General features: G+C 40.9%; 1 protein-coding gene across 1 annotated transcript in view; it reads right to left on the bottom strand.

Moving 5' to 3' along the window:
* The window catches only part of LOC121199408 (neurexin-3b), a 260973-nt gene that overhangs the window by 25299 nt on the left and 223307 nt on the right, over nt 1-12367 (bottom strand). Inside the window, exons 22-23 of the mRNA XM_041064054.1 lie at nt 6191-6280; nt 4111-4421 (exon numbers count right to left, since the gene is read on the bottom strand). Of these exons, the coding sequence (XP_040919988.1) occupies nt 4111-4421; nt 6191-6280 (401 nt within the window). The remainder of the gene's footprint in view (nt 1-4110; nt 4422-6190; nt 6281-12367) is intronic.

Here is a 12367-nt window from a genome sequence, read left to right as displayed (position 1 = left end):
AATATTACCCAAAACACAACTTCACGTTACGCTCACTTCTCTCTAACTCCACACCTCTGGATCTTTTTCATTTTGAAACCTGTGGTGTTCAGGCCCAGCCGACGCTAACTCAAGTGACATCACTTTAGGCAATTTATCCCATTTTATGTAGCTCCCTCTGGAGACACAGAAGGCTTTATATAAAGTCTTTCTTCACATTTGTAGTAGTACTTCACAAGACTTATAGACAATAGACTTTGATGTATAAAATTGGTGGAGTTCCCCTTTAATATCTCTCATCCTCCTTACTGGCTTTTCATTCTGCAAGCTACTGGTAGAATTTTAATCATGTGTTGCATAACTTCCAAAACAATTGTCAAGCCATTTAAATTTCAACACAAACACTTCTGAACACTGAAGCTCAGACAGCCAACAGGGCTAATGTCAAACTGTTTACTTTTTTCTTTTTTTTAGAGAGAACAAGTCGCTTGATAAAAGCAAGCAGGGGTCTGTGTGAGACTGAAACGCCTCTTGAAGTAAACAGTTTTATAACAGGACAATATTTATTCCATTAATCTTGTTTATATATATTAACCACTGCATTACTCCTTTTCTAGACCTTATTGACTCTTCTTGCACAGTCAAGTCAAAAAGCTAATTAATATTCATGATGACAGAATAGAGAAACGTAAAGTTTTTTCTTTTTTTTCAGAGTATGAGATGTGTTTATCGTCAACCTCTCAGCTTTAATTCCGCATGACAAAGAAATTCACTGTGCAAATCTTACACACAACAGCGCAACAAGTAACATTATTCTCCCATTATGTCTGCATTTCTGCGTGTATGAATCATAATGGCTATATAAAGTGTATGGGGAAGAGTTGAGGGCAGGCAGTTAAAGCTAACATGGTTAACATTAGTCACCCCCCTCTGAGGCACATGATCAAAGAAATGTTCCAGATGCTAAGTGGATGAAACAGAACGATGACTCGAGTTGAATCTTCAAAAGATGTGCAGGCTTTGACAGCAAGGATCTGGGTAGGCGGTGGCATGATCTTCAGAAGGAAGCAGCTTGTTGACATATCTAATGCCAGGTCCAGACCGTTTATAATATTCATGAAGAAATGGATATGATGTGGCAACTTATTACGATTGCTGATAAAGTGGTTTTGAAAATCAAGACATGACTTTGACAGCAGCAGAAATAAATGAATAGAAACACAGGTTCCAAACTATTCTGTAGGGATGATGAACCTTTGCTGACCGAAAAGCCTCTCAATGCCGTTTGATCTAAGTAAGTAAGTAAGTGTATTTGACTGATTATGAGCTGATGAAGAGGAATACTGTAATTACTTCTCATTTACTGACTTTTGTCTGGCTTCAAATCTTAAGTATTTCTGTATCACATTAAATCTTCACAACCAAATAAGAATCAAAGTTTAAAAAACATCTTTAATTATCATTTATTAAGAATGCAATACTCAAAAACACAGCTAACCTACTTTATAAAGACTGTGTGGGTGTGGTTAGATTACTGAATGCTGAATTTTGATTGGTGCTCCATAGTGACACCATGATTTTCCAGTTCAGGGCCTTAGAATTCAAGTAGTCCCCTGGATTCCACCGGGGTTGCGGGTCTATGATGTAGCATCTGCAACGCGGTTTTGTTTCATCCTCTACTTGGCTTCATAACCCAGAGAGAGCTTTTCGGGAGCAGAGTGTATTGTCAGCCCCATTTTGTTTACCTGCTGATTTGGTCACTGTTCTTTGATTTTTGTTTTTCTACCTTGCGTCCATGGTGAAAATCCTCAGACCTGTTAACTTCTGCCCTGGTACCATCAGTTATGACCTTGATGTAGTGATATTTTCAAAATAAAAAATGAAAACAATCACCACAAAATACTACTGTGTGTCTCTGAGCTGAGCTGAAGTGAAATCCTGAAAACATAACAACCTTTTGCTTGTCTACGCTAATCCTTAGTCCCTCAGTTGACCGCCTGACACACACAGCGGCTAAGTAACACAGTGACGGAGGGTGAGAGGGAGAGTTAGAGAAAGCGAAATGTGTCTGTCGTGTCGGTACGTCCCCGCGGAGCTATCATTAATTAAGCGTGAGATTGGTTCTCTCCACTTCCCACCCCTGTCTCTCATTCTGTTGATCCTGAGATGTCGAGGGATTCGCCACTTCTCACCTCTGAAAAAGAAACTGCTAGTGTTGGTGAAGTGGACCAAAAATAGATGTGTGAGAAGATACCAAAACACACACACACACACATTTTAGTCTACACGTGCGCACACACACACTCCAGTCCTTAAACAGCTGAACACATGGCCAAATCCAGCACTGTGTCAGAAGCCTATAGCTCTCTTTCAGCACTGCAATACATCACTAATGATAGCTCAACTCCCTCTACTCCCCTACCCTGAGGGGTGGAGAAATCTGCCAAACTGGTACAGGTCCTCTCCTTACCTCTCACACCACGGTATTTGACAGCCAAACAGGGAACTGTAAAATTAAAGGCCTTGGCAAATGAAATTCTGTGACACTGTGGTGTGAATCAAGGCAGACACTGCCATGGGAGCTTGTGGAAGAAGAATGAACAAGGCACGCTCTCAGAGGGAGCACAAAAGTAAAGTGAAAAGTTAGTCAGGGCAAAAAAAACAAAATTCTTATCGCTAAGTTACGAAAGTGCATCACCTTGCATCTAATAGCCGCATCCTGAGTATTGACAAAAGAGGTATCGCTTCATCATTTCACCTTGAAAAGGAGAGTGCTTCATATGAAAGCTCTTTCATAGCACATAGAACTTTATTGACTTCCTTGGATATTAATAGCCTATGACACTAAATGCCATTTTCCCAGAGATGCCACATTTTTTCTAATCTGATGTGACCTTGTTGATGGGGCTGGAGACGGCAGTATAATGTATCTCAGCTCAGTCATCATCATCATCATCATCATCATCGCAGATGAGACCGATGCCACATAGACAGCGTGCTATATGGACTGCTTTACTTTTGCTTCAGAGCTTCAAAGCCCCACGTATGAAGGCTTGACACCAGGTCTTTCTGTGTCAGTTCTGTCCAAATCACAGGGTATTTAGTGGCTTTCTAACAGCTCTGACTCTGGCCTCACCACACCTGCACTGATAGAGACATAAGAGTGTCAGCACTGACATGAAGGGCCATCATCACTGCACGCCAGGCAATCTGTTGTTGAGGTGAAGAGGCTGATAACAGTGGTCCCTGTCTGTCGTCCACCCACCAACCTCTCCCCCAACCCTGTCTCACCCCTGAGGGAGAGTTATTGCTTTAATATGAACAACGAATGGTTCAATTTGTCCTCTGGGTGTCAAAGGACTGCTCGGCGTGATTACTTTCTTGGCACGGCAGTGACATTCATTGGCTTGGACTCAGGACATATTGGAGAAAGGCCTGTGTTAGGCCAGATCGGGTGAGTGACAGATAGAGACAGAGAGAAACAGAAAAGAAAGAGACAGACAAACACAGAGAAATGTAGAGAAGGAGACCAGCGGCAAGGCCGGCTTTGCACACCTCAATGAACAGCAGCACTTCAATCCTCCATCGAATGAGAAATACAGTATCCTGACCTTGAGTGATTTAGCGAGGCTAAAATCCACCCACGCTCAGTGACAAAAACACATAAAATACTGGAGGAGGGGCAGGAGGACTTTTTTGTTTTGACATTTCACTTCATCACATTCTAAACCTGATTATCAAGAAAACAGAACATTTTGCCCACAGACAGCTGTGTTCAACACAGCTCAGAAAGCCAGCGTCTCCAAATCTCCTTTGAGGGGGAATCCAACGCCACACTCCACTTCACTCTGAGTGGTTAATACTGGATTTAAGGTCATTTTAAGATATGAAAGGAGTAGTTTGACATTTTGGGAAATACAATTATTTGCTTTTTTTTGCAGATTTTGTAATGTCTGAACAGAGCTAAGCTTGCTGTTTTGAATTAGAGCTATAATAGTGCATTTAGCATGTGTACTGTAGCTCTTCAACATCTCAAGAAAATCCAGGCTTTCTCATCCCTAAACCCTTCTCAGATCATTCACATGCAGTTCCTCTGTATATCTCCATCTCTCCCATCAACTGCTGCTGTACCTGGATGGTGGGTGGCGAACGCTGTTTCCTGGTGGTCGTGGTGGACAGGGTGGTGGTGGTCTCGATGAAGGTGGTGGACATCTCCGGTGGTACCGAGGTGGTGGTGCGCGCAGCGCCCCGACTGGCCGGGACGTCGCCCACCAGCCGCACGCTGCCGTTCACCTTGATGTTGGCGTGGCCCTCAGCGGCCATGTTGAGGACTTTGAGGCCGTTGTAGTAGAGGCCGGAGAGCTGGCCCTGGTAGGGCCGCTTCCGGTCATTTCCACCGATGGAGATAGTGGCCTGGGTGTTGAAGATTGTCAGTTGCCGGCCTGGTACAGGAGGGAGGTAAGAGTATTAATATTTGCATGAGGCAGGATGCAGGAGTAATGTGACAAACTGTAACCTTTATGAGGAACTACACTTTGAGTGCAAAGTAGATGTAATGATGAAAGACATAACATATGTGTTAATGCTTTAAATATTACTTTACTGCTTGATTAAATGAGTGTGGATGAAGTTAAAATGGTTAAAACTGTGACGGTAATGCAAAAGGCTTTTACACTGAAAAAAGCTGTTCTCAACAACCGCACCTTCCTGTTCTTTTTAAAATATTGCAGCTATATGTACTGTTATCTACAGCAGGGTGTAGGCTTTTTCTTTTGATATACAAGAAAAAGCACCACTGAAAGCGACTACTAATGCTGAAAACAACAGACACTATGCGGCTATAGCAGCATTATCATAAGGGAGCGAACACTTGCAGGTGTGAAAAAATATTTGAAAGATGAGCTGGAACACGTTCCACAGAAACTCTTAATATTCTCTGGACAAAACAGTGGACTCATGCGGTGAAATGATTAATAAATATGTATACAGGCTTTGGCATATTATGATAAAGCACGAGCAATACACACTCACTACATGTCACGGTGAATTTCATTAGGAGAAGCCTAAATATCATTGTCAAAACACACTGCTCATGCATTAATTATGAAATGAAAATACACCAAACTTTCACAATACAGGAATCATAATTAAAAATCTCGTTGTATAATTTACAGACACACAGCACTGCAAGCTTGTTATATTTGCGGCATCTACACAATTATAATACATAATGCACTGGGCATGGAATGACAGGGACAGGACGTTCATATCACAGAAGCGAAAATGAAATAGCATGTGTGGAGTCATGCATGCAGCAGTAATGGGATTCTTCAGACCTGTCTGTGTTTTAGCGGTTGTTAAAGGGACTTTATAATCAAGTTAAGATGTTTATGTGCTATGAACTTTAAATGCAGTTTATAATGATATTATGCTGAATAAGAAAATTTTAGAAGCACCCAAAAAAAAAAGAAAAGAAATAAAAAGAAAAACAGTGGGGGAGCAGACCTTTCAATCCCCACAAATGTTTTAAACATAAACGAGGTGCTGACTTGAAAATCTCAGTTGAGTGAAAAGCACAACTCTATCAGGGCGCAGTGCACCTTGGCAGGTTCACTGTGACGCTTTGCTGTCAAAAAAGGGCTCCAATTAGCTCTCCATCACCAAACAAGTGAGGATTTTACAGTGTGTGATGTGTATAACTACAATCAGATAAATTACAGCAGGGAAAAGTACCCGCTGTTTGGAAAGTTTTCAGGGGGATATGCCCACTGATTAGTTTGTTCTCAAACATTGCAGAGGATTTGAGCCAAGGGAGCTAATTCTCCTCTCAAAACAATCGGCCTACTGTTGCAGCATAGATAACGGCATCTCCTAGTCAATTTTGCACAAAAGATTAGGAGCACTTGATACTTAAAATCTCATTGCTGCACTGTTTATAAAATCTCTTCCCAGTCCCTTTAACTGGACACCATGAGTCAACAAAATTTAAAAAGATGACGATGACAAAAAGGGGGGAAGAAATTAAAACAAAATAAAAATTAAAGGGAAGTACAAAAAGTAACAAAAAAAAGCTTTACAGTTTTACTTGTTTTTTTTTTTTTTTAAATGGTTTAAGGGATGGTTATTCATTCTCAGAGGTTGAAAGGGAACAAGCCGATGAAATGACAGATAATCAAAAGAAAAACATTCTAGAAGTTCGATAAAGATTTACCTTTCTCCTGAAGCCAATCTTCTACTGGCCGGGTATATTTGAACGGGATTTTCTTATTTGCCATTTGATAGCGCTCAATGTCGCTGTTGCCTTTAAAGTTTGAAAGTTTAACAAACAGCTTGAAACAGTTGGCAACAGCAACAGACAACACACATTTATACAGTGGTTTATAATGTTTTTTATCTTTGTTTAGAAATATTTATAGAAGCTTTAGGATGATTATTTTTTCCAAGAAGCTTTGCTTTAGTTTAAATTTTTAAAATCCATATTTATAAAGCACACTCCACACCAATATTTAACATAATATCTATGGATTAAAAGAACAGCATATATCCATAGTAGTCAAGGAAACAGCAAACTGCATAAATAACCTGCAACAGTAGGTAAAAACACAGGAAATGCATCACAGTCTACAGAACAAGTCCTATAAAACATTCATCATATTTCATTGTAAAGACAAAAGGACGGTTATCAAGTGTTTAAAAAGGTAGACATGTATTAACTGCCTCTCTCTGAAGCAAACTGGAGGTAATTTATGTGCACTAATTCTTCCCACTGGACACCACCTGCTTTTACATTTCAAGGGCCAAGGAATGATTCGGTTTAGTAGCTCATTTGGAGGAAAGGAGCTGTGCAGCAGGTTTGCAGGGAAAGGGGGGGGCAATGTGAGTGGAGGAAGTAGTAATTTGAGGTACAGCGGACCTATTGGGAGGGAAGTCCCATAGTGACACAGATTTGAAGAGGAGAATGCATACAAATGAGATCATTACTGACGGGGTGGGAGGCCATTTGGGTAAAAAAAAAAAAAAACAGCTGTCACATTCCCCTCCTCTGAGACCAAGGTGTTCCAGGTATATGGGAATTAAAGATAATAGATTTTCCTTTACAGAGATGTTGTGTGTGTATTATTTTTTTTCTCATGATAGGAGTTCTTGTTGTGTGCGTGCCAGGATGCAATATTTTGTCTGACAATCACAGGAGCATTCCCTCTGAAAGCCACCGCGAGTCTGTCAGCACTGAGGGCTCGAGACGTACAGCTCTGTCTTCAAACACTTTGAGGCACGACAAAAGAGTGTGAAGCCTGTACAGAAGTATGAATGACACCATGATGTCACTCTGTACCCAGGTGGGAAAGGTATTTGGAGGAATAAAGGTACCGTTTTTAACACAACCGAAAGGGCAGCAGCTTTATAATTGTGAGAAAATGCCTTCTGGAAATGTGTCCAGTTTGGCTGCTAGAATTCTGTGATTGAAATATTGACAACTTTATATGCACACACACACACACACACACACACACACACACACACACACACACACACACACACACACACACACACACACACACACACACACACACACACACACACACACACACACACACACACACACACTCACGGGAATCCAAATGACTGAGCTTTGATATCATGCTTATCCCTACACCCACAAGTCTTTGCTTTGTATTCATGTTGTCTGGTATCATTGTTATTTGGTGCACACCTAAGTCTGATTTGCATGGTTTCCACCCGCTTATTAAAAATGTATATATGAAGTGACGCACCACAATTTTATTAAATCATTCATTAAGCCACTTATGCTCCAAGGTAGTAAACTTGTCTCCATTTCCTCTGCTTCTCTCAACTCCATCTCTGTATCGTGCTTTTCTATCTTTTCATATTCAGGGAGAAACCAGCCAAGTGCTCGGTCGACAGCCAGCTGGTAAGGAGTGCGGCTATGGCTGCGAGGGAGCTCAAGGAGCTAAAGGACTGTGTCTGCAGCGTGCCAGCAGGTTAATCAGCAACTAGCAGGACTCCCTCCCCATTCCTTTGATCTCAAGCAGGTTTCGGGTGGCAGCCAAATACACTCTGCTCTGGACAAGGGCCATAGAAGGAGGCATGATGGTTGTATGTGAAACCAGGAGACAGACAGAAAGGTCAGGAGTTTCGGGGAGCGGATTGAGGACTGGGACGAGAATAACAGAAGAGGGGACAAGCAAACATCTAGAAAACATCACTGCAGTCTCTCCAACTTATGTCTCTTGCTAAATGTCCTGACTGCAGTATCATATTGTTATTTAGCTGGAGTGAAATCATGTCTCAAACTGAGAGAAGGGAGTATAAGCTTGCTGCGCATTGCTAATGGTGTGGTCTCAGGTATAGCTCTTACATTGTTCTGGGTGATTAATGAGGTGACAGTCCCCCTGTAATGAATACACCACAAGCTAATTGTCCAACTAATGAGAAAAATCTCTCTAGTTTGTCAATTTGATATTCAATTTCTAAAGGTGACTTCAGAATGGATGACCTTGCCAATAAAAACACTATTGTTTATTATGAAATTACTCTGCCTTCAAGGTTCCTGAGTTTTCTCTTTCTTTTTTTTTTCCCAAAGCAGAGTGGACAGATATTTCCTCAAAGATTTTTCATCAACCTTTCAGTTTACTGGAATAAAGAGGAAAGTGCAATTTAGTGCCATTATGGGTTTGATGTTTTGTCAGCGTCACACAGTCCATGTTACTGGAACTAAAATCCATATTTTAGTTTTTGGGTCACACACACTGCTCAGCAACCCATATTCCCGTGTGCGCAACTGTAATTTGAGTGTTTTGTATGTAAAAATGGTTTATTTCTGTTTTGTTTTCATAATGGTCTTGCTATGAATATTAATCACAGACAACCTAATTTCTCTTTTCTTATTATTTTGCAAAAAAAATTAAACATAAATCAAACCCATATGAATCATCTTGCACAAATCTTGTCTCAAAGGTCCCATTAAATTGTGTTTTTATTCCTTTAAAGTAATCTCTGAAACAATTTGTTGAGGCAGGACATCAGACAATGAGGGATCAGTCTGACTTAGAGTCTGTGTAAATTCGGAAACAAGAAGTAACATATTTTTCTTTGAACAAATACAAAGCACTTGAACAAATGTTTGCTCATTTCAATACACTCAGGGTTTTGGCAACAACAGCTTGACTTGGTCTGGAATGACCAGTGGCCCATGGTGGCTAGTTAATGTTAGCAGTGTGGTTTGTTGCTAACTACCATGAGTTCTACTGTGCCATTATATACTGATGTACTTTAAAATATTTATAAAGCCGGATTTATTGATTTTGGAAGAAATGCTATCTTATTCTATTTTGAGGTAGTCTTGCTAACATCTGGCAAACAGGGAAAACATTTACAGTTTATCATTCAATATTGTCAGCCATCAAATAAACCAATAAGAGTGGAAATAAAAACATTTTGCTGACTTTAAGACTCTTCTGTTGTCATGGAACTGTTTAGTATTTTGTGTAATTGTCACCTATTGCCACTATTGCTGATGTTAAAGTTACAAAGGATGGCTTTAAGTGTAAACAGTTAATTTGATAGTACTGGGACTATTAAAAAAAACTTAGATGAAAGGATGCAGCTAATATTTGACAGTTTTTTGTGTTTATATCCAGTTTACTTGTGTCTTTTAGCTCTAATGCATGCCTTCACCGTTTTACCATTTTTCTCCTACAGCCAAAACATTGTCTAAGTGTTTCCCCTTTGGTGGCAGCTATTCAGTCCACACAAACACTGGCACGGCGACAGTCATCTGCTGGTTGGTCGCTTCGTTTTATTCAGTTTGCTTGCCAGACTAATCTCACTGGGGTTCCATCACAGGGCCCGGTGCTGAGAGCGCATCAAAACTGTGAAAATGGCTGCTGTGACATACTCCTGGCATTCTCTCCATTTGGGGATGATAAGTACATTTGATATACTGTGGCCCTGTCCAAAAATCATCATTCCGCAGCTCAGCTCCATAGCTAGCAGTTGCAGCCGCTGGTTATGAATATCCTGCACCACCCACCTCCTTTCCAATCTACACCTGACTTTCATCTCTGTCTCTCCTCCTCTCTCTCTGACTATTCATCCATCTACTCAAGTTTCTCTCTATTCTCTCGTTCTCTTCAGCCCGCCATCCATCCAGCTATCCTCTGCTCCTTCATCAGCTCCCCGCTATTCTCTTTCTGTCTGTCTCTCTCCAGTGCAATCAGCCCTCCTTGCTCTTCTTGGCTGAATCAGGCCTCTTCAGCCCCAGCCACAATTCTGGTATCATTTATCTACTTTCTCCTCACTCTCCATACCCTTTCTCTTCTTTTCTACTCATCTATCTGTCTATATGTCAGCTCTTTCTCCCTTTTGTCAACTTATTCCTGTCATCTACTCCATTAAATGCTTCTGTATTCCCTCAGTGGCTGCATTTCTTTTCTATTCACCCATGTCCCTCTGTTTCTCCTGCCCGCTTTCCCTCTATCCTCCTTCCATTCTCTCTCAGACGCCAGACAAAGCCAGAGAGTAAATTCATCATTTATCAGGTCGCTCTGAAATTTATGGTGTTGAAAGGATGAATTAGACTGGCGGCTTCTACTCTCAGCTTAGTCTGAGTTCTGAGAGCGACAGAGATTGTGTCTCAGATAGGGCTAATCATATTTGGCCCCGGGGATGCGTGGGGATTTATCTTGCTCCCAAGGAATTGTTTTGTCTGTATTTCAAGACAAAGATTGGCAGATATTTTCAGTGCGCCTGTTTCAGGTTGTGGGAGTTGTAACGTTGTCCACATCAGTGCATGGATGAAGGCCTTTGTATGTTTGAGAGCATGTCTGAAAACGAACACAAGGTCATTCTTGTGATGACCAACCCTCTTGTATCCAGCACAAAGGATGGGACACACACACACAGAGACACTCTCTCCCGGAGGCCCGAGCAGAGTAGTTAGGCCAATGGTCATTCATCTGAGACAACGCCTGAACCTCAGCCAGCTCCGGGAAAGTGTGATGCACAATTTCCGCCCAGCTCGGTCTAGTAATTCTTTGATTCAAAGATTCAAACTCACGCAAAAAGATCATGTAATCCAAAATCAAAGAGTGCAGGGATTCGGAGTGTTATATAAGAAAATTGGAACCCTCTCACTAAACAAAGACAAGCCCCTGCAGTAATGTGGGTTGTCACAAAAGTACACAGCATTGTAGGAGAGATGCACAGCCCTGATGAACACTGACTGGAAAAGGATGAGAAATGCGGATGAAAAAGGAATTTGGGGACAAAAAAAGAAAGGAGATCTGAGAGGGCACTGTTAGAGGGGGAGAATAATTAGAGAGAGGGAGAGACAAAAAAGCAGAGGAAACACACACACACAATCAACGCCCACACGCAAACACACACCGAACACGTGTAAGCTGCAGGAGCCTGTTGTATGGGATCAGTGTGGGTATATTGTTAAATAGAAGAATGGGGCTGTGAGGCTCAGAAGTCCTTTTCTGTCTTATTTCTCAAAATTTCCAGCATTTAAATGCACAATTTTAATTTTGTAAATCTGTTTTTTGATCACCACTTTGGGTAAGCTGTATATAATTCAATTCCACTTTTAAAAAGTTGGAATTACATCCTTGGACCTAGGATCTTAATCACAAGTGATCCTGATCCATTAAAGCTAAACAGAAAATTTAAAGAAAAGGATCAACACGGTTCATTACAATGTTCCCTCTGCAACTTTGATGACACTGAATTCAAAGTAAGTTGCTGAGCTCTGGGAGCTCGGTGACATTTTCAGATGCAAACAAGCCAACAGTAACCAGTCTGCATCGTTCATTCAGAGGTAACAGCACAGCTCTGTCAGCAGTGAGGTCTTACATAGACAGGTCTGTGGCTTTTCCAAATCACATCCAATCACTTGACTTTACTTCAGGCAGACTCTAATCAAGGTGTAGAAACATCTCAGAGATGATCAGGAGGAGAAATGGGAGGCACCTGAGCTAAATTTCAAGTGCCACAGCAAAGGGACTGAATACTTGTGTCAATGTGATTTTTCAGTTTTCCTTTTTTCAAAATGTTCTAAAATTGTGTTTTCACTTTGTCATCATGTGGTACTGAGTGTAGATTAATAAGGGAAAAATGAATTTAAACTATTTGAGCAGCAAGATGCAACAAAATGTGACAAAACTGAAGAGGTCTGAATACTCACTGAATGAACTGTACACAACAACTGTGTGTGTGTGTGTGTGTGTATTTCAAAATGACTTAACTGTTCTTGTCACAAATACAGTGTTTAAAGCTGAGCTGGACAGTTGTTCAGTAAACTACGATGATGCTTAAATGGACGGTTTTGGTAATAAGTTTAACACTAATCTCTTCCAAATAATTTTAG

The sequence above is a fragment of the Toxotes jaculatrix genome, chromosome 19 (assembly GCF_017976425.1).
Source record: "Toxotes jaculatrix isolate fToxJac2 chromosome 19, fToxJac2.pri, whole genome shotgun sequence".
Taxonomy (NCBI): domain Eukaryota; kingdom Metazoa; phylum Chordata; class Actinopteri; family Toxotidae; genus Toxotes; species Toxotes jaculatrix.
Note: the sequence above shows the minus strand (reverse complement) of the source record. Positions and strands in the feature narration are given on the sequence as shown.